General features: G+C 44.8%; 3 protein-coding genes across 3 annotated transcripts in view; 1 reads left to right on the forward strand and 2 right to left on the reverse strand.

Annotated features, from left to right (window-relative positions):
- The window catches only part of rergla (RERG/RAS-like a), a 342144-nt gene that overhangs the window by 95928 nt on the left and 218387 nt on the right, over positions 1-27829 (forward strand). The window lies entirely within an intron of this gene.
- Positions 6141-8203, reverse strand: tmem121b (transmembrane protein 121B). The gene has a single exon (XM_029645035.2). The coding sequence runs from the start codon at positions 8052-8054 to the stop codon at positions 6825-6827; it is 1230 nt and encodes a 409-aa protein (XP_029500895.1). The 5' UTR covers positions 8055-8203; the 3' UTR covers positions 6141-6824.
- Positions 11572-27829, reverse strand: part of mkrn1 (makorin, ring finger protein, 1) — a 70375-nt gene continuing 54117 nt past the window's right edge. Inside the window, exons 5-8 of the mRNA XM_065022065.1 lie at positions 17495-17710; positions 15125-15143; positions 12261-12478; positions 11572-12032 (exon numbers count right to left, since the gene is read on the reverse strand). Of these exons, the coding sequence (XP_064878137.1) occupies positions 11817-12032; positions 12261-12478; positions 15125-15143; positions 17495-17710 (669 nt within the window). The 3' untranslated portion in view covers positions 11572-11816. The remainder of the gene's footprint in view (positions 12033-12260; positions 12479-15124; positions 15144-17494; positions 17711-27829) is intronic.

Consider the following 27829-nt stretch of genomic DNA (forward strand, 5'->3'; position numbering starts at 1 on the left):
GAAAACGTTCATGCTGGAAACAGAAGCGTAGTATCTGTTAAATATAAATACCATTTTAACAAATCAAAATGGAGTCAGTCAGAGTTAGTCTTGGTCTCTTTTAACACGTTTTCTAGATCCAAGAAAGAAAGCCCTTAGTGGTTCAGTGCTTCTTCTATTGGCCTATAACTGGACATAAAATATATATTTTTGTTGTTGTCAGTACATACATTGTTACAACCTGTCTTTTATCTAGCCTGGGTACCTGTCTGATGGTGTTGTTATGACAACTCATGACAATGACAAATGGAGTTGGTGAGAGCACAAACAGATCCTGGAGGGCCAGGCTATCTTGTATCATCTCTAAACAGATATGGGGGCCAGGCTATCTTGTATCATCTCTAAACAGATCCGGGACCCAGGCTATCTTGTATCATCTCTAAACAGATCCGGGACCCAGGCTATCTTGTATCATCTCTAAACACATCCAGGGGGCCAGGCTATCTTGTATCATCTCTAAACACATCCAGGTGCCCAGGCTATCTTGTATCAGGCTAGGCTAAGGACACCTCAGTCCCATCAGCCAACATAAGGCTAGGTAGAAGGACACCTCAGTCCCATCAGCCAACATAAGGCAAGGTAGAAGGACACCTCAGTCCCATCCGCCAACATAAGGCAAGGTAGAAGGACACCTCAGTTCAATCAGCCAACACAAGGCTAGGTAGAAGGACACCTCAGTCCCATCAGCCAACATAAGGCTAGGTAGAAGGACACCTCAGTTCAAATCAGCCAACATAAGGCTAGGTAGAAGGACACCTCAGTCCCATCAGCCAACATAAGGCTAGGTAGAAGGACACCTCAGACCCATCAGCCAACATAAGGCTAGGTAGAAGGACACCTGAGTCCCATCAGCCAACATAAGGCTAGGTAGAAGGACACCTCAGACCCATCAGCCAACATAAGGCTAGGTAGAAGGACACCTCAGTCCCATCAGCCAACATAAGGCTAGGTAGAAGGACACCTCAGTCCCATCAGCCAACATAAGGCTAGGTAGAAGGACACCTCAGTTCAATCAGCCAACACAAGGCTAGGTAGAAGGACACCTCAGTCCCATCAGCCAACATAAGGCTAGGTAGAAGGACACCTCAGTCCCATAAGGCTAGGTAGAAGGACACCTCAGTCCCATAAGGCTAGATAGAAGGACACCTCAGTCCCATCAGCCAAAATAAGGCTAGGTAGAAGGACACCTCAGTTCCATCAGCCAACATAAGGCTAGGTAGAAGGACACCTCAGTCCCATCAGCCAACATAAGGCTAGGTAGAAGTACACCTCAGGCTAGGTAGAAGGACACCTCAGTCCCATCAGCCAACATAAGGCTAGGTAGAAGGACACCTCAGTCCCATCAGCCAACATAAGGCTAGGTAGAAGGACACCTCAGTCCCATCAGCCAACATAGGGCTAGGTAGAAGGACACCTCAGTCCCATCAGCCAACACAAGGCTAGGTAGAAGGACACCTCAGTCCCATCAGCCAACACAAGGCTAGGAAGAAGGACACCTCAGTCCCATAAGGCTAGGTAGAAGGACACCTCAGTCCCATAAGGCTAGATAGAAGGACACCTCAGTCCCATCAGCCAAAATAAGGCTAGGTAGAAGGACATCTCAGTTCCATCAGCCAACATAAGGCTAGGTAGAAGGACACCTCAGTCCCATCAGCCAACATAAGGCTAGGTAGAAGGACACCTCAGGCTAGGTAGAAGGACACCTCAGTCCCATCAGCCAACATAAGGCTAGATAGAAGGACACCTCAGTCCCATCAGCCAAAATAAGGCTAGGTAGAAGGACACCTCAGTTCCATCAGCCAACATAAGGCTAGGTAGAAGGACACCTCAGTCCCATCAGCCAACATAGGGCTAGGTAGAAGGACACCTCAGTCCCATCAGCCAACACAAGGCTAGGTAGAAGGACACCTCAGTCCCATCAGCCAACACAAGGCTAGGTAGAAGGACACCTCATTTTAAATCCCTCAATATAAATATCCTAATTTGACTTTATCTGATCAAATATCATTTCCTTTTATTCCACAACACTTCATGAAGGAACCCATCAACAATCCTCCATTGTTCACTTCACACTGCACTCAAAAAAGCACATTTTCATTTTTCATTCCTATTCATCACCTACCTGCATCTTCATCATAGCCTGGTCTCAGATCAGTTGGTGTTCTAGCCAACTCCATACAACACAAACCGTTTGGCGTGCATTGAGGCTGAGTAACAAGGAGCTGGTGTGATGGCACATACAGACTGGAACTCAGGCTATATTCAGCTCACTCTTTTTTTTCCCCCCATCAGGAAAAAAAGAAAGGACAAACAGGAACAGGAAATGTCACAGATCACCATTAGGTTGAAGGAATTATATCACATCCAAGATCTATTTTAAAGACCAGAGGCCTAAGGCACCGGAAACTAAAAGGACTACTTTTTGTAACACAGTAAATACAAGATGGCGGCTGATTTTGCGTAACTGTACAATAGTGTCTTCTCTGCAGACTGCGGTCATTACCAATATGTATTTGGGTACTTTTTTTATCAAACATAATTTTGGTGTTTTTCACTGTATGAGAAGATCAATAAGGAGAAACAGAAACCTACATTTTGAGATGACAAGTGTACGATGGTGATTTATTCTCCGATCTGTCTGTAATTCCTGCATTCTCTCAACCCTGTTCTATTGGTTGCACAGTGACCTATATTTCTCTCATCCACATAAGGGTCTTCTGTTAGGTAATAATAGCAGTGGTTTTGTGTGTGTTTTGTTTTTTAAATCCAGAGTTCCGGCAATAGGATGTCAAACACCTCGCATATCAACGCCACGCCCATCTGATTACGCATATCAACGCCACGCCCATCTGATTACGCATATCAACGCCACGCCCATCTGATTACGCATATCAACGCCACGCCCATCTGATTACGCATATCAACGCCACGCCCATCTGATTACGCATATCAACGCCACGCCCATCTGATTACGCATATCAACGCCACGCCCATCTGATTACGCATATCAACGCCACGCCCATCTGATTACGCATATCAACGCCACGCCCATCTGATTACGCATATCAACGCCACGCCCATCTGATTACGCATATCAACGCCACGCCCATCTGATTACGCATATCAACGCCACGCCCATCTGATTACGCATATCAACGCCACGCCCATCTGATTACGCATATCAACGCCACGCCCATCTGATTACGCATATCAACGCCACACCCATCTGATTACGCATATCAACGCCACACCCATCTGATTACGCATATCAACGCCACGCCCATCTGATTACGCATATCAACGCCACGCCCATCTGATTACGCATATCAACGCCCACGCCCATCTGATTATCAACGCCACGCCCATCTGATTACGCATATCATAGCCACGCCCATCTGATTACGCGCATATCAACGCCACGCCCATCTGATTACGCATATCAACGCCATATCCCATCTGATTACGCATATCAACGCCCGCCATTTCTGATTACGCACAAATTGGCAAGCCACGCCCATCTGATTACGCATATCATTCCATATCAAGCCACGCCCATCTGATTACGCATATCAACGCCACGCCCATCTGATTACGCATATCAACGCCACACCCATCTGATTACGCATATTGACAATAGCCACGCCCATCTGATTACGCATATCAACGCCACACCCATCTGATTACGCATATCAACGCCACGCCCATCTGATTACGCATATCAACGCCACGCCCATCTGATTACGCATATCAACGCCACGCCCATCTGATTCCACAGCTACACATTCCTTCATAGCACCTTGGAGCAGATTGTCTCATCATCATTTGGTCGAAACGATATCACATTTATATTCACTTTTTTGAAGCTCCGTTCATTTCTGGGTGACAAATTGGCAAGGCTGTGACACTGTATAAATTCCATCAGTCAAGACTGTCAGTACACATGTTGACAGACAGACAGACAGACAGACAGACAGACAGACAGACAGACAGACAGACAGACAGACAGACAGACAGACAGACAGACAGACAGACAGACAGAGACACAGACAGACAGTATAAAAAGGATGCTCTATAGCTGCCTGCTCCATCTCATATCATCATGACAGATAGACAGACACAGACAGACAGACAGACAGACAGACTGGATCTCATATCATCATGACACAGAGAGTGCTCTATAGCTGCCTGCTCCAGAGAGACAGACACACAGACAGACAGACAGACAGACAGACAGACAGACAGAGACACAGACAGACAGACACACAGTATAATAAAGAGGATGCTCTATAGCTGCCTGCTCCATCTCATATCATCATGACACAGAGAGACAGACACAGACAGACAGACAGACAGACAGACAGACAGACAGACAGACAGACAGACAGACAGACAGACAGACACAGACAGACAGACACACAGACAGACAGAGACACAGACAGACAGACAGAGACACAGACAGACAGAGACACAGTGTAATAAAGAGGATGCTCTATAGCTGCCTGCTCCATCTCATATCATCATGACACAGAGAGACAGACACAGACAGACAGACAGACAGACAGACAGACAGACAGACAGACAGACAGACAGACAGACAGACAGACAGACAGACAGACAGACAGACAGACAGACAGACAGACAGACAGACAGACAGACAGACAGACACAGACAGACAGACAGAGAAACACAGACAGACAGACAGAGACACAGACAGACAGAGACACAGTGTAATAAAGAGGATGCTCTATAGCTGCCTGCTCCATCTCATATCATCATGACACAGAGAGACAGACAGACAGACAGACAGACAGACAGACAGACAGACAGACAGACAGACAGACAGACAGACAGACAGACAGACAGACAGACAGACACAGACAGACAGACAGACAGACAGACAGACAGAGACACAGACAGACAGACAGACAGACAGACAGACAGACAGAGAGACAGACAGACAGACAGACATATCATCAGACAGACACAGAGAGACAGACAGACAGACAGACAGACAGACAGACAGACAGACAGACAGACAGACAGACAGACAGACAGACAGACAGACAGACAGACAGACAGAGACACAGACAGACAGACAGACAGACAGACAGACAGACAGACAGACAGACAGACAGACAGACAGACAGACAGACAGACAGACACAGACAGACAGAGACAGACAGACAGACAGACAGACAGACAGACAGAGACACAGAATAGACAGAGGATGCTCTATAGCTGACAGACAGATCATCATGACACAGAGACAGACAGACAGACAGACAGACAGACAGACAGACAGACAGACAGACAGACAGACACAGACAGACAGACAGACAGAGACACAGTGTAATAAAGAGGAGAAGCTCTATCTCATATCATCATGACACAGAGAGACAGAGAGACAGACAGACAGACACAGACAGACAGACAGACAGACAGACAGACAGACAGACAGACAGACAGAGACATAGACAGACAGACAGACAGACAGACAGAGACACAGACAGACAGACAGACAGACAGACAGACAGACACAGACAGAGACACAGTGTAATAAAGAGGAGAAGCTCTATCTCATATCATCATGACACACAGTAAAATACACATAGTGATGTCAAATTCTTTAAGAAATATCAATTGATTTATATTGATAACATGAAATATTCCGCCCAAAATAGTTTAGGAAATGAGAGGACATGATTAAACATGATATTCATTACGTATACCGCAATTACAGACTAATTAGGTATCTATATTACCACAAGGTTTCCATCTATTCATTGATTAGGAAAATGCTATTTGGAAGTTTCACAGACTGAGAGACAAGACCAATGTAAAACATGACTTTACATCGACATCGACACCAAGACTCCCATTTCAAAACGACAATCGTTGGCCAGTGGCCAGGTCTGCCAGATTGGCCAGTGGCCAGGTCTGCCAGAATGGCCAGTGGCCAGGTCTGCCAGATTGGCCAGTGGCCAGGTCTGCCAGGTTGGCCAGTGGCCAGGTCTGCCAGGTTGGCCAGTGGCCAGGTCTGCCAGGTTGGCCAGTGGCCAGGTCTGCCAGGTCCAGTGGCCAGGTGCCAGGTTGGCCAGTGGCCAGGTCTGCCAGGTTGGCCAGTGGCCAGGTCTGCCAGGTTGGCCAGTGGCCAGGTCTGCCAGATTGGCCAGTGGCCAGGTCTGCCAGATTGGCCAGTGGCCAGGTCTGCCAGATTGGCCAGTGGCCAGGTCTGCCAGGTTGGCCAGTGGCCAGGTCTGCCAGGTTGGCCAGTGGCCAGGTCTGCCAGATTGGCCAGTGGCCAGGTCTGCCAGATTGGCCAGTGGCCAGGTCTGCCAGATTGGCCAATGGCCAGGTCTGCCAGGTTGGCCAGTGGCCAGGTCTGCCAGATTGGCCAGTGGCCAGGTCTGCCAGGTTGGCAAATGGCCAGATCTTAAAGCAGGTATAGTTGATGCATAATGATTCTGTAGCACCTGTTGTTATCAAATGTTCACATCTGAATAAATGACAAAATCGTCAATAAGGCTGTCGTTGATTGACACCTGTGGGGTGTGCATCCTCATTGGCACCCTATTCCCTATATAGTGCACTCCCTTTGATCAGCCCTGGTCAAAAGTAGGTGCACTATATAGGGCATAGGGTGCCGTTTAAGGGCGTATCCCTGTCCCTCAAAATTCTTCCTTCAGCATCACTCATGTGCCTTCCACCCTCCAAGGGGGATCAAATAAAAATGCAGGCCGTTTTAGGTCTAGGTAGTGACGGCCAGGGTGAGATCCAAGCCGGGCCTATGACTGCGTGGTAACCGCCAGGGTGTTGACATATCCATGGGGACACATGTCGTTCTCTGAGACACAGTGAGAGAACTGCGCCGGGTTGCTTCCCTCACCGAACCTCCTGCCTCCCCGCACTGTTAAACACTGTTCTATCAGCTCCAGACACTTACAGGCCAGGAAGAACATATTCTTCAGCATGAACACTGAGACGGGCATCTTGTAAACATACACCTGGAAACACCGCACCACCAGAAGTGGCGCGTTGACCAACACACCGACCAGGAACCTAGCCCAGACCCAGCGACAGCGCATCTCGGAGGCTGTCAACTCGTATAACCACACCACTGGGACGCCCAGGGCGATGAAATACACCGAGATGACCGTGTATTTTAAATAGACCGTCGGTATCTCGTTCTTCAGAAACAACTCCACCAGGGTAAAACAGTCTGCGAGGTCCAGACAGGTGGTTATGAAGCAGCTTTGGGACCGGTGGCGCGTAGCTCCGTTCTGGTCCTCGGTGATAGAATTGACGAGACAGTAGAGTAACGGGACCGAGAGCAACGTGATAATCTTAAATCCGGTTACACCGAACGGAACTTTGAGCGCGATGAGATCTAATATCGAAGTCTCTAGAATGAGGACTATTTTAGGGGTGCAGGCGATCACGTAGATTAACCAGGCCAGGTAGGCGTAGGTAAACTCGCCGAGGTTACAGCCGAATATAGAGTTCTTTTGGTGGAACCCACACGCCCGCTCTCTCTTGCTCCTGGCGTTCTTCATGAAGAAGATCCCCCAGCCAGAGATCACCACCAGATCCGTGGCGATCCACGAACACCAGTACAGATCCGTGAAGATAATGAGGTAGAAATCTAGAATGCCTCCTTGGAATATCAGAATGAGGAAACACAGGATCTTGTAGAGAACGTTCCTCTTGGACCTCTGGCCGAACAAGGGAGCGGTCTGCATGAATTCCTCAGAGGTCATGATATAGGCGCCTGTAATAGCGGAGGATACTCCGGATACCAGCGGCTTGATGGAGCTCTCGTCTGGGTTGATGCTCCCCGCGGACGTCTGTGTGTCCCTCCTGGACGAGGCGCTACGTATGAACAGCTGTCCGACTCCGTAGTCCGGGGCGAATGAAACCGGTGAGTCCGGGCAGATCACAGCTGCTTGGGGATGGGGATAGCTGGAGCTGGCCTTGGGATTGTCGGCGGCACCAATTTCTGCTATCATTGTATGCATGTATTTGCGCGTTCGCTTCCCTTTCTCTCCTCTTCTTTTTCTTCCCTGGTTTGGTAGCGATAGATGCTTTTAGCACAGAGTTTCTAAACCCAGAGGCGCAATATCGCGATACTTCCGGGAACAAGCCAGTGTTGGGGGCTTAAGAAGTCAATGTGAGACGTGAAAAATTCTTCCTTAGTTAACTTTCTCAAAATCTAAAGACACAACCTATATTCGAGCCAATGTCTTAAGTAGTTGAACGTGTTGTCACTCCAACTTCGTGAAAGTGACAAACTGACACGTTTTAATTTTCCTTAAAAAATGACTTTATACTGAAGCAGCGCCTTTAATTTGACGGCTTGCACAATGACGTAAATTTTCCGCATGCGCATAGCTTGCCAACATTGCCATGACATCGCCTACAAGCGTGATCGGAGATTTCTATTGGAGAAGCAGTTTCTACCCGTCTTCCCCTACTGTACTGTCTTTGCTTTTAGGTTGGAGAGCGATAAGGGGCGCGGCGTAAACCAAGGCATGGAGTTTCTCTCCCACTGGAATGAAATGCGGTGGACGGAATTATTGCTGTGTGCAGATGCGTATCACCAATCGTTTTGTTCATTTGAGCTTTCCAGGATTTTTAAATTGAGACTCTTTTCCCAATAATTCAGCAACATTGGACACGAATCATACTGTTGATATAACGGTTGATCTATCCCTAGGATTTGTTAAGCAAAATCCCTTGGTATTCTAGGAGTGCCTGGCAATTGATAGGCAAGGCTATTTATAAAGTGAGGAGCCAGGAATAGATTAGTTATAATTCCATCACCTCTTTAGCGGTGTCATACAGGAAGTAGAGGCTCCATGTCTAGAGGTGACAGGAAGTAGAGGCTTCATGTCTAGAGGTGACAGGAAGTAGAGGCTCTAGTCCTATAGCTCTGGTGCAGGGCATCATTGTGCTCTCACCATCCATCACTATCTATAATGAGCTAGCAGCCTGAAGACACCCTGGACCAGAGCTAGTCTAGCCCTCTGGTCTGAAGCATTTCTAGCTGAATCCTCCAGTAGAGTAAATGGACTACTGGTGTCTCCATGTGTCCAGAACACCGGGACCTCGGTTACCCAGGCTTCATCCCACCCTGTTAAATGGACTACCAGAACCTGTTACCCAGGCTTCATCCCACCCTGTCACCAGAACCTGTTACCCAGGCTTCATCCCACCCTGTTAAATGGACTACCAGAACCTGTTACCCAGGCTTCATCCCACCCTGTCACCAGAACCTGTTACCCAGGCTTCATCCCACCCTGTTAAATGGACTACCAGAACCTGTTACCCAGGCTTCATCCCACCCTGTCACCAGAACCTGTTACCCAGGCTTCATCCCACCCTGTTAAATGGACTACCAGAACCTGTTACCCAGGCTTCATCCCACCCTGTTAAATGGACTACCAGAACCTGTTACCCAGGCTTCATCCCACCCTGTCACCAGAACCTGTTACCCAGGCTTCATCCCACCCTGTTAAATGGACTACCAGAACCTGTTACCCAGGCTTCATCCCACCCTGTTAAATGGACTACCAGAACCTGTTACCCAGGCTTCATCCCACCCTGTCTCCAGAACGTCTGTTACCCAGGCTCCATGTATCCAGAACCTGTTACCCAGGCTCCATGTATCCAGAACCTCAGTTACCCAGGCTTCATCCCACCCTGTCACCAGAACCTGTTACCCAGGCTTCATCCCACCCTGTCTCCAGAACCTCCGTTACCCAGGCTTCATCCCACCCGGTCTCCAGAACCTCCGTTACCCAGGCTTCATCCCACCCTGTCTCCAGAACCTCAGTTACCCAGGCTTCATCCCACCCTGTCTCCAGAACCTCAGTTACCCAGGCTTCATCCCACCATGTCTCCAGAACCTCAGTTACCCAGGCTTCATCCCACCATGTCTCCAGAACCTCAGTTACCCAGGCTTCATGTATCCAGAACCTCAGTTACCCCAGGCTTCATCCCACCCTGATCCCAGTAGTGAACCACGCTACTTTTAACTATGATCCACAGGACCCAGGTAATAGATAGTTCACTATATGGAACAGAGGTGGATTCTGGGACACAAGACATTCAGAGTGACAGCAGAGAGAAGACAGTAATATGGACCAACGTCCCCAGATGTCAAATCAATTCCGCACCGGACACAGACATGTCATTAAACATGCCGAGGTTGATTGGCTGGGACGGCAAAAGACCTTCAGAGTGAGGAGGACAAAGTACAGCAGAGAATGCTAAACCTTGAACGACTGTTCCCCCCCCCCAGTAGGGACTTGAGTTAGTTGGGTAACAAAATAATGCATTCTGGGTAACACAACAGATCAAATAGAACCACCATGTCAGAGCCCCCAATTAAAATGTAGAAATGTAAGTGAAATTCCAAAACGTATATATATATATATAGACACACGTGTACTACAAGCCATATTATCAGAGAACAAGTTTAATGATCAATAATGAATTCCACTCAGTAAAGCAACCCTGGTGACTTTGATAATAAACTTTTAATTTTCAAGTCATGATGGATGGTTGTGGACCATATGAAAAACCATAGGAGAAACATAATATATAGTGCATTCTAATGGGAGTTCAAAGAGAAGTAGTAGTGACCAGACCAGACTTGTGTTCCAAATGGCACCCTCTCTAGACCACTGGTAGTTCACTAGAGCCCTACGGTATAAGGATCAGACCTGGTAGAGTTCATGTCCCCCGAAGAAATGAGAGAGAGGGGGGCAACAATATTGTGAAGGTGTTCCTAATGTTTTGTCCACTCAGTGTATCGTCACAATATGGCGCCACTAGGGACACAGAGTCATCGAGTGTCACTATCAGCTCGGTTCTGAGGAGAGACTTGTCATTAGGTACCACAGGTGTTCCTGAATAATAGCTGCGATTCGATTGGGACCGGGGATTAAATGAAAGTGGACTTGGGCCCATTTAAAACAAACAACTTTAGATATTGTAAGTTGTTCCCCGAAGCCTCCCCCCCCCCTTGACAGAGGAGTCGTCCTCATCCCCCTCCTTGAGAGAAGCCCCCTCCCCTTGACAGAGGAGTCGTCCTCATCCCCCTCCTTGACAGAGGGAGTTCCCACCACCCTCAGGAGAGGGAGGAGGGAAAGAGAGTGAATCAGGAGGGTACATGTGAATATACAAAGTCGACAGGACTTGCTGTCTCCCTCCACCCAATATACTCAGTGCATGACCAGAGGACTACAATACCCATGACCACTACAGACATGACATCATCACCAGGAAGTATAGTTGTGTAGAGTTGGTTTTGGTGCATCATCCTCAAAACAAAAAAACAAGTCTTAAAAACATCACCTGGGTAAAAACGGTAAGTCAAACCCACGTCCACAAATAAACACTGTTTATTAGCGATATTTTCAAAAATGTTTGTAATTTTTTCCCCCTTGTTTTTTGTTGTTGTTGTTATTATTTTTTTTTTTTTTTTACATGAACCTGGACACGGATAGATAAATTCACAAGGACAGGATGTTTCTAGAAAAATGGTTTTACACCCACCTGTTCCTCATTTACATTTGTTTGTCATGTGTTAATTCTTCTTCTTCATGTAGTTGATGTCTGAATGAAAGGCCTGCCCCCAAAGGCACTGCCACAACACAGAGGAGAGAAGCTACTGTCCAAACACACAAGACAGTCCATTCTACAGCGCGGTAAAGGTGACGAGGGCTAGTCAAAAACGACAAAAGGGGTTTAAAGGGTAACGTTAGGGAGTGGTGCTATAGGTAAATCTCGTAGATATCGTCCAGCTCTTCGTGAAACAAGTCCCATTCGTCCTCCGAGTCCGTGACGTCGTCGTCGGTTCCCGCGGCGAGGAGCATGAGGAGCATCTCGCTCAGTTCAAAGGTCACCATCTCCTCGTCCTCGTTGTCCAAAGAGTCGCTGGTGTTCTCCCGCTCTTCAAACAGGTCCCACAGGGGTGTCCTCCTCGAGTTCTGGAGGGGAGAACAGGAATATAAAAAATAAAATAAAAAACAGGAATTCGTTTCGGTATTACGAAAGCAGAACAGGAAGCGTTTACGATAAGGGCTGAGAACTTCTGGACCGTAAACACAAAAAGTCCAAATGCCAGATCAGTGAAACGTATGAACCCTCATAGGAAAACCAAAAATGGTCTCGATCTATTTCTGCCAGAAAGGACATTTGTCAGAGCAGCGTGTTACCCTGTTCCTGCCGTTGCTCCCTGCTGGTCTCCTCTGGGGCTCCTCCAGCCGCCCATCAGGGAAGGCGTGTTTGTAGAAGCAGTTGGAGCCAAACGGGCAGGTGCCCCGACCCTGGTCGAAGTAACGACAGGCTTTAGTCCTGAGGAACAGAGACAGACGGGACCGAGGAGGACAGTGATTATTACAGAGATGAGGAACAGTGAGACATACCCCCCTTCCTATCAGTACATAACTTACCCCCCTTCCGTCAGTGCATATCTTACCCCCCATCCTATCAGTACATAGCTTACCCCCTTCCTATCAGTACATATCTTACCCCCCCCATCCTATCAGTACATATCTTACCCCTCCTCCTATCGTCAGTACATATCTTACCCCCCTCCTATCGTCAGTACATATCTTACCCCCCCTCCTATCATCAGTACATATCTTACCTCCTCCTCCTATCAGTACATATCTTACCTCCTCCTCCTATCAGTACATATCTTACCCCCCTCCTATCATCATCAGTACATATCTTACCCCCTCCTCCTATCATCAGTACATATCTTACCCCTCCTCCTATCATCAGTACATATCTTACCCCCTCCTCCTATCATCAGTACATATCTTACCCCTCCTCCTATCATCAGTACATATCTTACCCCCTCCTCCTATCATCAGTACATATCTTACCCCTCCTCCTATCATCAGTACATATCTTACCCCCTCCTCCTATCATCAGTACATATCTTACCCCCTCCTATCATCAGTACATATCTTACCCCCTCCTCCTATCATCAGTACATATCTTACCCCTCCTCCTATCATCAGTACATATCTTACCCCCTCCTATCAACAGTACATATCTTACCCCCTCCTCCTATCAACAGTACATATCTTACCCCTCCTCCTATCAACAGTACATATCTTACCCCCTCCTATCAACAGTACATATCTTACCCCCTCCTCCTATCATCAGTACATATCTTACCCCCTCCTCCTATCATCAGTACATATCTTACCCCCTCATCAGTACATATCTTACCCTCCTCCTATCATCAGTACATATCTTACCCCCTCCTATCATCAGTACATATCTTACCCCCTCCTATCATCAGTACATATCTTACCCCCTCCTCCTATCATCAGTACATATCTTACCCCTCCTCCTATCATCAGTACATATCTTACCCTCCTCCTATCATCAGTACATATCTTACCCCCTCCTATCATCAGTACATATCTTACCCCCCTCCTATCATCAGTACATATCTTACCCCCTCCTATCATCAGTACATATCTTACCCCTCTCCTATCATCAGTACATATCTTACCCCCTCCTATCATCAGTACATATCTTACCCCTCCTCCTATCATCAGTACATATCTTACCCCTCCTCCTATCATCAGTACATATCTTACCCCCTCCTATCATCAGTACATATCTTACCCCCTCCTATCATCAGTACATATCTTACCCCCTCCTATCATCAGTACATATCTTACCCCCTCCTCCTATCATCAGTACATATCTTACCCCCTCCTCCTATCATCAGTACATATATCTACCCCCTCCTATCATCGTACATATCTTACCCCCTATCATCATCAGTACATATCTTACCCCCTCCTATCATATATCTTACCCCCTCCTATCATCAGTACATATCTTACCCCTCCTCCTATCATCAGTACAGATCTTACCCCCTCCTATCATCAGTACATATCTTACCCCCATCCTTGTATCATCAGTACATCTCTTGTCCCCTTGTCCTCCATCAGTCTCAGGGGATACATATCTTACCCCTCTGGACAGGACCTGGGAAGAGAGAGAGAGAGGTTTAGTTGGACAGAACCTGGGACATAGAGAGAGAGAGGTTTAGTTGGACTTACCCCCCAACACCTGGATCAGGACCTGGGAAGAGAGAGAGAGAGGTTTAGTTGGACAGGACCTGGGAAGAGAGAGAGAGGTTTAGTTGGACAGGACCTGGGAAGAGAGAGAGAGGTTTAGTTGGACGGGACCTGGGAAGAGAGAGAGAGGTTTAGTTGGACAGGACCTGGGAAGAGAGAGAGAGAGAGGTTTAGTTGGACAGGACCTGGGAAGAGAGAGAGAGGTCTTACCCCCTTTAGTTGGACACCTGGGAAGAGAGAGAGAGGGTTTAGTTGGACAGGACCTGGGAAGAGAGAGAGGAGGTTTAGTTGGACAGGACCTGGGAAGAGAGAGAGAGGTTTAGTTGGACAGGACAAGAGAGAGAGAGAGGTTTATTGGACAGACCTGGGAAGAGAGAGAGAGGTTTAGTTGGACAGGACCTGGGAAGAGAGAGAGAGGGTTTAGTTGGACAGGACCTGGGAAGAGAGAGAGAGAGGTTTAGTTGGACAGGACCTGGGAAGAGAGAGAGAGAGGTTTAGTTGGACAGGACCTGGGAAGTTTAGTTGGACAGGACCTGGGATTTAGTTGGACAGGACCTGGGAAGAGAGAGAGAGGTTTAGTTGGACCCTGGGAAGAGAGAGAGAGGTTTATTGGACAGGACCTGGGAAGAGAGAGAGAGGTACAGACCTGGGAAGAGAGAGAGGTTTAGTTGGACAGGACCTGGGAAGAGAGAGAGAGGTTTATTGGACAGGACCTGGGAAGTACATATCTTGGACAGGACCCCTGGGAAGAGAGAGAGAGAGGTTTAGTTGGACAGGACCTGGGAAGAGAGAGAGAGGTTTAGTTGGACCCCCCTGGGAAGAGAGAGAGAGGTTTAGTTGGACTTGACCCAACACTCTGGACAGGACCTGGGAAGAGAGTAGAGATTTAGTTGGACAGGACCTGGGAAGAGAGAGAGAGGTTTAGTTGGACAGGACCTGGGAGAGAGAGAGAGAGGTTTAGTTGGACTTACCCAACACTCTGGACAGGACCTGGGAAGAGAGAGAGAGAGAGGTTTAGTTGGACATATCTTGGACCCCTGGGAAGTAGAGAGAGACCAAGTTTAGTTGGATTTCCTGGGAAGAGAGAGAGGTTTAGTTTCAGGACCTGGGAAGAGAGAGAGTTTAGTTGGACCCCAACACCTGGACAGGACCTGGGAAGAGAGAGAGAGGTTTAGTGGGGATGGACAGGACCTGGGAAGAGAGAGACGGTTTAGTTCTGGACAGGACCTGGGAAGAGAGAGAGAGAGGTTTAGTTGGACAGGACCTGGGAAGAGAGAGAGAGAGGTTTAGTTGGACAGGACCTGGGAAGAGAGAGAGAGTTGGAGGACCCAACACTCTGGACAGGACCTGGGAAGAGAGAGAGAGAGTTTAGTTTAGTTGGACAGGACCTGGGAAGAGAGAGAGAGAGGTTTAGTTGGACAGGACCTGGGAAGAGAGAAGAGAGAGAGAGAGGTTTAGTTGGACAGGACCCAACACTCTGGACAGGACCTGGGAAGAGAGAGAGAGGTTTAGACCCAACACTCTGGACAGGACCTGGGAAGAGAGAGAGAGAGGTTTAGTTGGACAGGACCTGGGAAGAGAGAGAGAGGTTTAGTTGGACAGGACCTGGGAAGAGAGAGAGAGAGGTTTAGTTGGACAGGACCTGGGAAGGACCTGGGAAGAGAGAGAGAGGTTTAGTTGGACAGGACCTGGGAAGAGAGAGAGAGGGTTTAGTTGGACAGGACCTGGGAAGAGAGAGAGAGAGTTGGACGGACCTTAGTTGGACAGGACCTGGGAAGAGAGAGAGAGAGTTTAGTTGGACAGGACCCAACACTCTGGACAGGACCTGGGAAGAGAGAGAGAGTTTAGTTGGACAGGACCTGGGAAGAGAGAGAGAGCTGTAGTAGTCTCAACTACTCTGGACAGGACTCTTTAGTTGGACAGGACCTGGGAAGAGAGAGAGAGCTGTTTAGTTGGACAGGACCTGGGAAGAGAGAGAGAGAGGTTTAGTTGGACAGGACCTGGGAAGAGAGAGAGAGTCTTTAGTTGGACAGGACCTGGGAAGAGAGAGAGAGAGCTGTTTGGAGTTGGACAGGACCTGGGAAGAAGAGGTTTAGTTGGAACAACCTGGGAAGAGAGAACAAGCTGTAGTTTCTCATCTACCTCAACAAGCTGTAGTAGTCTCCACCTCACACTGTAAAGTCTCAGCTGTAGTAGTCTCCTCTACCTCAACAAGCTGTGGTAGTCTCATCTACCTCAACAAGCTGTAGTAGTCTCCTCTACCTCAACAAGCTGTAGTAGTCTCATCTACCTCAACAAGCTGTAGCTCTACCTCAACAAGCTGTAGTAGTCTCATCTACCTCAACAAGCTGTAGTAGTCTCATCTACCTCAACAAGCTGTAGTAGTCTCATCTACCTCAACAAGCTGTAGTAGTCTCCTCTACCTCAACAAGCTGTAGTAGTCTCATCTACCTCAACAAGCTGTAGTAGTCTCATCTCTGTACCTCAAACAAGCTGTAGTAGTCAAGCTGTAGTAGTCTGTAGTAGTCTCATCTACCTCAACAAGCTGTAGTAGTCTCATCTACCTCAACAAGCTGTAGTAGTCTCCTCTACTCACCTCAACAAGCTGTAGTAGTCTCATCTACCTCAACAAGCTGTAGTAGTCTCCTCTACCTCAAACAAGCTGTAGTAGTCTCATCTACCTCAACAAGCTGTAGTAGTCTCATCTACCTCAACAAGCTGTAGTAGTCTCATCTACCTCAACAAGCTGTAGTAGTCTCAGTCTCCTCTACCTCAACAAGCTGTAGTAGTCTCCTCTACCTCAACAAGCTGTAGTAGTCTCCTCTACCTCAACAAGCTGTAGTAGTCTCATCTACCTCAACAAGCTGTAGTAGTCTCATCTACCTCAAACAAGCTGTAGTAGTCTCATCTACCTCAACAAGCTGTAGTATCTACCTCAATAAGCTCTTGTCTACATATTGCAGCATACACTGCTTTGGTTGTAGGTCTATATTTATTGTCATGTGTTCATTGTATTTTTTACTACGTGCTGCAAAATTAATTGTCCCTCGAGATAATAAAAACTACTTCCTTACTTGAGATGTTGTCCCTCGAATAATAAAAACTACTTCCTTACTTGATGATGTTGTCCCTTAATAAACACTACTTCCTTACTTGATGATGTTGTCCCTCGGGATAATAAACACTACTTCCTTACTTGATGATCTTGTCCCTCGGATAATAAAACTACTTCCTTACTTGATGATGTTGTCTAATAAAAACGACTTCCTTACTTGATGATGTTGTCCCTCGAGATAATAAACACTACTTCCTTACTTGATGATCTTGCACTACTTCCTTACTTGAATGATCTTGCTCTCGAACGTCTTGGCGCTCCTCCACTTGCGGATGCACTTGAGGCAGTAGCAGTGGCAGCAGTTGGACAGGATGCCGAAGCGTCTCTCACTGGGGTTGGCCTTGTCAAACACCACCTCCATACACACACCACACTGCATGTCCTTACTGCGCTGGATGGCAAACGACAGCTCCATGTCCTTCTCATGGGCCTCGATGCAAGCCTGAAGAGGAATAACAAAGGTATAGCTAACCACTATAATGCATTACGAAGCCTGGGGGTAGAAGGTATAGCTAACCACTATAATGATTAAGGGGGTACGAAAGGTATAGCTAACCACTATAATGCATTATGAAGCCTGGGGGTACGAAAGGTATAGCTAACCACTATAATGCATTATGAAGCCTGGGGGTACTAAAGGTATAGCTAACCACTATAATGCATTATGAAGCCTGGGGGTACTAAAGGTATAGCTAACCACTATAATGCATTACGAAGCCTGGGGGTACGAAGGTATAGCTAACCACTATAATGCATTATGAAGCCTGGGGGGGGTAACCACTATAATGCATTATGAAGGTATAGCTAACCACTATAATGCATTATGAAGCCTGGGGGGTGGTACTAAAGGTATAGGCATTATGAAGCCTGGGGGTATACTATTATGAAGCCTGGGGGAGGTACTAAAGGTATAGCTAACCACTATAATGCATTATGAAGCCTGGGGGTACTAAAGGTATAGCTAACCACTATAATGCATTATGAAGCCTGGGGGAGTACTAAAGGTATAGCTAACCACTATAATGCATTATGAAGCCTGGGGGTGGTACTAAAGGTATAGCTAACCACTATAATGCATTATGAAGCCTGGGGGTACTAAAGGTATAGCTAACCACTATAATGCATTATGAAGCCTGGGGGTACTAAAGGTATAGCTAACCACTATAATGCATTATGAAGCCTGGGGGTACTAAAGGTATAGCTAACCACTATAATGCATTATGAAGCCTGGGGGTACTAAAGGTATAGCTAACCACTATAATGCATTATGAAGCCTGGGGGGTACTAAAGGTATAGCTAACCACTATAATGCATTATGAAGCCTGGGGGTACTAAAGGTATAGCTAACCACTATAATGCATTATGAAGCCTGGGGGAGGGGGGTACTAAAGGTATAGCTAACCACTATAATGCATTATGAAGCCTGGGGGAACCACTATAATGCATTATGAAGCCTGGGGGTACTAAAGGTATAGCTAACCACTATAATGCATTACCTGGGGGACTAAAGGTATAGCTAACCACTATAATGCATTATGAAGCCTGGGGGTATACTAAAGACCGTAGTATATAAAACATGGAGACCGTAGTATATAAAACATGGAGACCGTAGTATATAAAACATGGAGACCGTAGTATATAAAAACATGGAGACCGTAGTACATGGAGACCGTAGTATATAAACACGGAGACCGTAGTATATAAAACACGGAGACCGTAGTATATAAAACACGGAGACCGTAGTATATAAAACACGGAGACCGTAGTACATGGAGACCGTAGTATATAAAACATGGAGACCGTAGTATATAAAACACGGAGACCGTAGTACATGGAGACCGTAGTATATAAAACACGGAGACCGTAGTACATGGAGACCGTAGTATATAAAACATGGAGACCGTAGTATATAAAACACGGAGACCGTAGTATATAAAACACGGAGCCCGTAGTACACGGAGACCGTAGTACACGGAGACCGTAGTACACGGAGACCGTAGTACACGGAGACCGTAGTATATAAAACACGGAGACCGTAGTATATAAAACACGGAGACCGTAGTATATAAAACACGGAGACCGTAGTATATAAAACACGGAGACCGTAGTATATAAAACACGGAGACCGTAGTATATAAAACACGGAGACCGTAGTATATAAAACACGGAGACCGTAGTATATAAAACACGGAGACCGTAGTATATAAAACACGGAGACCGTAGTATATAAAACACGGAGACCGTAGTATATAAAACATGGAGACCGTAGTACATGGAGACCGTAGTATATAAAACATGGAGACCGTAGTATATAAAACATGGAGACCGTAGTACATGGAGACCGTAGTACATGGAGACCGTAGTACATGGAGACCGTAGTATATAAAACATGGAGACCGTAGTATATAATACACGGAGACCGTAGTATATAAAACATGGAGACCGTAGTACATGGAGACCGTAGTACATGGAGACCGTAGTATATAAAACACGGAGACCGTAGTATATAAAACACGGAGACCGTAGTACATGGAGACCGTAGTATATAAAACATGGAGACCGTAGTATATAAAACATGGAGACCGTAGTACATGGAGACCGTAGTATATAAAACACGGAGACCGTAGTATATAAAACACGGAGACCGTAGTACATGGAGACCGTAGTATATAAAACATGGAGACCGTAGTATATAAAACACGGAGACCGTAGTACATGGAGACCGTAGTATATAAAACACGGAGACCGTAGTATATAAAACACGGAGACCGTAGTACATGGAGACCGTAGTATATAAAACACGGAGACCGTAGTACACGGAGACCGTAGTATATAAAACACGGAGACCGTAGTATATAAAACACGGAGACCGTAGTATATAAAACACGGAGACCGTAGTATATAAAACACGGAGACCGTAGTATATAAAACACGGAGACCGTAGTATATAAAACACGGAGACCGTAGTATATAAAACACGGAGACCGTAGTATATAAAACACGGAGACCGTAGTATATAAAACACGGAGACCGTAGTATATAAAACACGGAGACCGTAGTATATAAAACACGGAGACCGTAGTATATAAAACATGGAGACCGTAGTACATGGAGACCGTAGTATATAAAACATGGAGATCGTAGTACATGGAGACCGTAGTATATAAAACATGGAGACCGTAGTACATGGAGACCGTAGTACATGGAGACCGTAGTATATAAAACATGGAGACCGTAGTATATAAAACACCAGACCGTAGTATAAAACACGGAGACCGTAGTATATAAAACATGGAGACCGTAGTACATGGAGACCGTAGTATATAAAACACGGAGACCGTAGTATATAAAACACGGAGACCGTAGTATATAAAACACGGAGACCGTAGTACATGGAGACCGTAGTATATAAAACACGGAGACCGTAGTATATAAAACATGGAGACCGTAGTATATAAAACACGGAGACCGTAGTATATAAAACACGGAGACCGTAGTATATAAAACACGGAGACCGTAGTATATAAAACACGGAGACCGTAGTATATAAAACACGGAGACCGTAGTATATAAAACACGGAGACCGTAGTATATAAAAAACACGGAGACCGTAGTATATAAAACACGGAGACCGTAGTATATAAAACACGGAGACCGTAGTATATAAAACACGGAGACCGTAGTATATAAAACACGGAGACCGTAGTATATAAAACACGGAGACCGTAGTATATAAAACACGGAGACCGTAGTATATAAAACACGGAGACCGTAGTATATAAAACACGGAGACCGTAGTATATAAAACACGGAGACCGTAGTATATAAACACGGAGACCGTAGTATCTAAAACACGGAGACCGTAGTATATAAAACACGGAGACCGTAGTATATAAAACACGGAGACCGTAGTATATAAAACACGGAGACCGTAGTATATAAAACACGGAGACCGTAGTATATAAAACACGGAGACCGTAGTATATAAAACACGGAGACCGTAGTATATAAAACACGGAGACCGTAGTATATAAAACACGGAGACCGTAGTATATAAAACACGGAGACCGTAGTATATAAAACACGGAGACCGTAGTATATAAAACAAAGAAACCGTAGTATATAAAACACGGAGACCGTAGTATATAAAACACGGAGACCGTAGTATATAAAACATGGAGACCGTGAGTATATAAAACATGGAGAGACCGTAGTATATAAAACACGGAGACCGTAGTATATAAAACACGGAGACCGTAGTATATAAAACACGGAGACCGTAGTATATAAAACACGGAGACCGTAGTATATAAAACATGGAGACCGTAGTATATAAAACATGGAGACCGTAGTATATAAAACATGGAGACCGTGGTACATGGAGACCGTAGTACATGGAGACCGTAGTATATAAAACATGGAGACCGTAGTATATAAAACATGGAGACCGTGGTACATGGAGACCGTAGTATATAAAACATGGAGACCGTAGTACATAAAACATGGAGACCGTAGTATATAAAACATGGAGACCGTAGTATATAAAACATGGAGACCGTAGTATATAAAACATGGAGACCGTGGTACATGGAGACCGTAGTACATGGAGACCGTAGTATATAAAACATGGAGACCGTGGTACATGGAGACCGTAGTATATAAAACATGGAGACCGTAGTACATAAAACATGGAGACCGTAGTATATAAAACATGGAGACCGTAGTATATAAACATGGAGACCGTGGTACATGGAGACCGTAGTATATAAAACATGGAGACCGTAGTATATAAAACACGGAGACCGTGAGTATATAAAACACGGAGACCGTAGGGTATATAAAACACGGAGACCGTAGTATAAAAACACGGAGACCGTAGTATATAAAACACGGAGACCGTAGTATATAAAACATGGAGACCGTGGTACATGGAGACCGTAGTAGGCTACATGGAGACCGTAGTATATCAAACATGGAGACCGTAGTATATAAAACATGGAGACCGTGGTACATGGAGACCGTAGTATATAAAACATGGAGACCGTAGTATATAAAACATGGAGACCGTAGTATATAAAACATGGAGACCGTAGTATATAAAACATGGAGACCGTAGTATATAAAACATGGAGACCGTGGTACATGGAGACCGTAGTACATGGAGACCGTAGGGGCATATAAAACATGGAGACCGTAGTAATAAAACATGGAGACCGTAGTATATAAAACATGGAGACCGTGGTACATGGAGACCGTAGTATATAAAACATGGAGACCGTAGTACATAAAACATGGAGACCGTAGTATATAAAACATGGAGACCGTGGTACATGGAGACCGTAGTATATAAAACACGGAGACCGTAGTATATAAAACACGGAGACCGTAGTATATAAAACACGGAGACCGTAGTATATAAAACACGGAGACCGTAGTATATAAAACACGGAGACCGTGGTATATAAAACACGGAGACCGTGGTATATAAACACGGAGACCGTGGTATATAAACACGGAGACCGTAGTATATAAAACACGGAGACCGTAGTATAAAAACACGGAGACCGTAGTATATAAAACACGGAGACCGTAGCATATAAAACACGGAGACCGTAGTATATAAAACACGGAGACCGTAGTATATAAAACACGGAGACCGTAGTATATAAAACACGGAGACCGTAGTATATAAAACACGGAGACCGTAGTATATAAAACACGGAGACCGTAGTATATAAAACACGGAGACCGTAGTATATAAAACATGGAGACCGTAGTACATGGAGACCGTAGTATATAAAACATGGAGACCGTAGTATATAAAACATGGAGACCGTAGTATATAAAACACGGAGACCGTAGTATATAAAACACGGAGACCGTAGTATATAAAACATGGAGACCGTAGTACATGGAGACCGTAGTACATGGAGACCGTAGTATATAAAACATGGAGACCGTAGTATATAAAACACGGAGACCGTAGTATATAAAACACGGAGACCGTAGTATATAAAACACGGAGACCGTAGTATAAAAAACACGGAGACCGTAGTATATAAAACATGGAGACCGTAGTACACATAAAACATGGAGACCGTAGTATATAAAACATGGAGACCGTAGTATATAAAAACATGGAGACCGTAGTATATAAAACATGGAGACCGTGGGTACATGGAGACCGTAGTATATAAAACACGGAGACCGTAGTATATAAAACACGGAGACCGTAGTATATAAAACACGGAGACCGTAGTATATAAAACACGGAGACCGTAGTATATAAAACATGGAGACCGTAGTATATAAAACATGGAGACCGTGGTACATGGAGACCGTAGTACATGGAGACCGTAGTATATAAAACATGGAGACCGTAGTATATAAAACATGGAGACCGTGGTACATGGAGACCGTAGTATATAAAACATGGAGACCGTAGTATATAAAACATGGAGACCGTAGTATATAAAACATGGAGACCGTAGTATATAAAACATGGAGACCGTGGTACATGGAGACCGTAGTATATAAAACATGGAGACCGTAGTATATAAAACACGGAGACCGTAGTATATAAAACATGGAGACCGTAGTATATAAAACATGGAGACCGTAGTATATAAAACATGGAGACCGTAGTATATAAAACATGGAGACCGTGGTACATGGAGACCGTAGTACATGGAGACCGTAGTATATAAAACATGGAGACCGTAGTATATAAAACATGGAGACCGTGGTACATGGAGACCGTAGTATATAAAACATGGAGACCGTAGTACATAAAACACGGAGACCGTAGTATATAAAACACGGAGACCGTAGTATATAAAACATGGAGACCGTAGTATATAAAACATGGAGACCGTGGTACATGGAGACCGTAGTACATAAAACATGGAGACCGTAGTATATAAAACATGGAGACCGTGGTACATGGAGACCGTAGTACATAAAACATGGAGACCGTAGTATATAAAACACGGAGACCGTAGTATATAAAACACGGAGACCGTAGTATATAAAACACGGAGACCGTAGTATATAAAACACGGAGACCGTAGTATATAAAACACGGAGACCGTAGTATATAAAACACGGAGACCGTAGTATATAAAACACGGAGACCGTAGTATATAAAACACGGAGACCGTAGTATATAAAACACGGAGACCGTAGTATATAAAACACGGAGACCGTAGTATATAAAACACGGAGACCGTAGTAAAAACACGGAGACCGTAGTATATAAAACACGGAGACCGTAGTATATAAAACACGGAGACCGTAGTATATAAAACACGGAGACCGTAGTATATAAAACACGGAGACCGTAGTATATAAAACACGGAGACCGTAGTATATAAAACACGGAGACCGTAGTATATAAACACGGAGACCGTAGTATATAAAACACGGAGACCGTAGTATATAAAACACGGAGACCGTAGTATATAAAAACACGGAGACCGTAGTATATAAAACACGGAGACCGTAGTATATAAAACACGGAGACCGTAGTATATAAAACACGGAGACCGTAGTATATAAAACATGGAGACCGTAGTAAAACATGGAGACCGTAGTATATAAAACATGGAGACCGTAGTATATAAAACATGGAGACCGTAGTATAAAAAACATATAAAAAAACATGAGACCGTAGTATATAAAACATGGAGACCGTAGTATATAAGACCGTACATGGAGACCGTAGTATATAAAACACGGAGACCGTAGTATATAAAACATGGAGACCGTAGTATATAAAACATGGAGACCGTAGTACATGGAGACCGTAGTATATAAAACATGGAGACCGTAGTACATGGAGACCGTAGTATATAAAACATGGAGACCGTAGTATATAAAACACGGAGACCGTAGTATATAAAACACGGAGACCGTAGTATATAAAACACGGAGACCGTAGTATATAAAACATGGAGACCGTAGTACATGGAGACCGTAGTACATGGAGACCGTAGTATATAAAACATGGAGACCGTAGTATATAAAACATGGAGACCGTAGTATATAAAACATGGAGACCGTGGTACATGGAGACCGTAGTATATAAAACACGGAGACCGTAGTATATAAAACACGGAGACCGTAGTATATAAAACACGGAGACCGTAGTATATAAAACATGGAGACCGTAGTATATAAAACATGGAGACCGTGGTACATGGAGACCGTAGTACATGGAGACCGTAGTATATAAAACATGGAGACCGTAGTATATAAAACATGGAGACCGTGGTACATGGAGACCGTAGTATATAAAACATGGAGACCGTAGTATATAAAACATGGAGACCGTAGTATATAAAACATGGAGACCGTAGTATATAAAACATGGAGACCGTGGTACATGGAGACCGTAGTATATAAAACATGGAGACCGTAGTATATAAAACACGGAGACCGTAGTATATAAAACATGGAGACCGTAGTATATAAAACATGGAGACCGTAGTATATAAAACATGGAGACCGTAGTATATAAAACATGGAGACCGTGGTACATGGAGACCGTAGTACATGGAGACCGTAGTATATAAAACATGGAGACCGTGGTACATGGAGACCGTAGTATATAAAACATGGAGACCGTAGTACATAAAACATGGAGACCGTGGTACATGGAGACCGTAGTACATGGAGACCGTAGTATATAAAACATGGAGACCGTAGTATATAAAACATGGAGACCGTGGTACATGGAGACCGTAGTATATAAAACATGGAGACCGTAGTACATAAAACATGGAGACCGTAGTATATAAAACATGGAGACCGTAGTATATAAAACATGGAGACCGTGGTACATGGAGACCGTAGTATATAAAACACGGAGACCGTAGTATATAAAACACGGAGACCGTAGTATATAAAACACGGAGACCGTAGTATATAAAACACGGAGACCGTAGTATATAAAACACGGAGACCGTAGTATATAAAACACGGAGACCGTAGTATATAAAACACGGAGACCGTAGTATATAAAACACGGAGACCGTAGTATATAAAACACGGAGACCGTAGTATATAAAACATGGAGACCGTAGTACATGGAGACCGTAGTATATAAAACATGGAGACCGTAGTATATAAAACATGGAGACCGTAGTATATAAAACACGGAGACCGTAGTATATAAAACATGGAGACCGTAGTATATAAAACATGGAGACCGTAGTACATGGAGACCGTAGTACATGGAGACCGTAGTATATAAAACATGGAGACCGTAGTATATAAAACACGGAGACCGTAGTATATAAAACATGGAGACCGTAGTATATAAAACATGGAGACCGTAGTACATGGAGACCGTAGTATATAAAACATGGAGACCGTAGTACATGGAGACCGTAGTACATGGAGACCGTAGTATATAAAACATGGAGACCGTAGTATATAAAACACGGAGACCGTAGTATATAAAACACGGAGACCGTAGTATATAAAACACGGAGACCGTAGTATATAAAACATGGAGACCGTAGTACATGGAGACCGTAGTACATGGAGACCGTAGTATATAAAACATGGAGACCGTAGTATATAAAACATGGAGACCGTAGTATATAAAACATGGAGACCGTGGTACATGGAGACCGTAGTATATAAAACACGGAGACCGTAGTATATAAAACACGGAGACCGTAGTATATAAAACACGGAGACCGTAGTATATAAAACATGGAGACCGTGGTACATGGAGACCGTAGTACATGGAGACCGTAGTATATAAAACATGGAGACCGTAGTATATAAAACATGGAGACCGTGGTACATGGAGACCGTAGTATATAAAACATGGAGACCGTAGTATATAAAACATGGAGACCGTAGTATATAAAACATGGAGACCGTGGTACATGGAGACCGTAGTATATAAAACATGGAGACCGTAGTATATAAAACACGGAGACCGTAGTATATAAAACATGGAGACCGTAGTATATAAAACATGGAGACCGTAGTATATAAAACATGGAGACCGTAGTATATAAAACATGGAGACCGTGGTACATGGAGACCGTAGTACATGGAGACCGTAGTATATAAAACATGGAGACCGTGGTACATGGAGACCGTAGTATATAAAACATGGAGACCGTAGTACATAAAACATGGAGACCGTGGTACATGGAGACCGTAGTACATGGAGACCGTAGTATATAAAACATGGAGACCGTAGTATATAAAACATGGAGACCGTGGTACATGGAGACCGTAGTATATAAAACATGGAGACCGTAGTACATAAAACATGGAGACCGTAGTATATAAAACATGGAGACCGTAGTATATAAAACATGGAGACCGTAGTATATAAAACATGGAGACCGTGGTACATGGAGACCGTAGTATATAAAACATGGAGACCGTAGTATATAAAACACGGAGACCGTAGTATATAAAACACGGAGACCGTAGTATATAAAACACGGAGACCGTAGTATATAAAACACGGAGACCGTAGTATATAAAACACGGAGACCGTAGTATATAAAACACGGAGACCGTAGTATATAAA

This window comes from Oncorhynchus nerka, linkage group LG8 (genome assembly GCF_034236695.1).
Source record: "Oncorhynchus nerka isolate Pitt River linkage group LG8, Oner_Uvic_2.0, whole genome shotgun sequence".
In the NCBI taxonomy this organism is placed as follows: domain Eukaryota; kingdom Metazoa; phylum Chordata; class Actinopteri; order Salmoniformes; family Salmonidae; genus Oncorhynchus; species Oncorhynchus nerka.

Excerpts from the sequence above, each read along its gene's own strand:
- tmem121b (XM_029645035.2), bottom strand. The coding sequence starts at position 8,054 with ATGCATACAATGATAGCAGAAATTGGTGCCGCCGACAATCCCAAGGCC.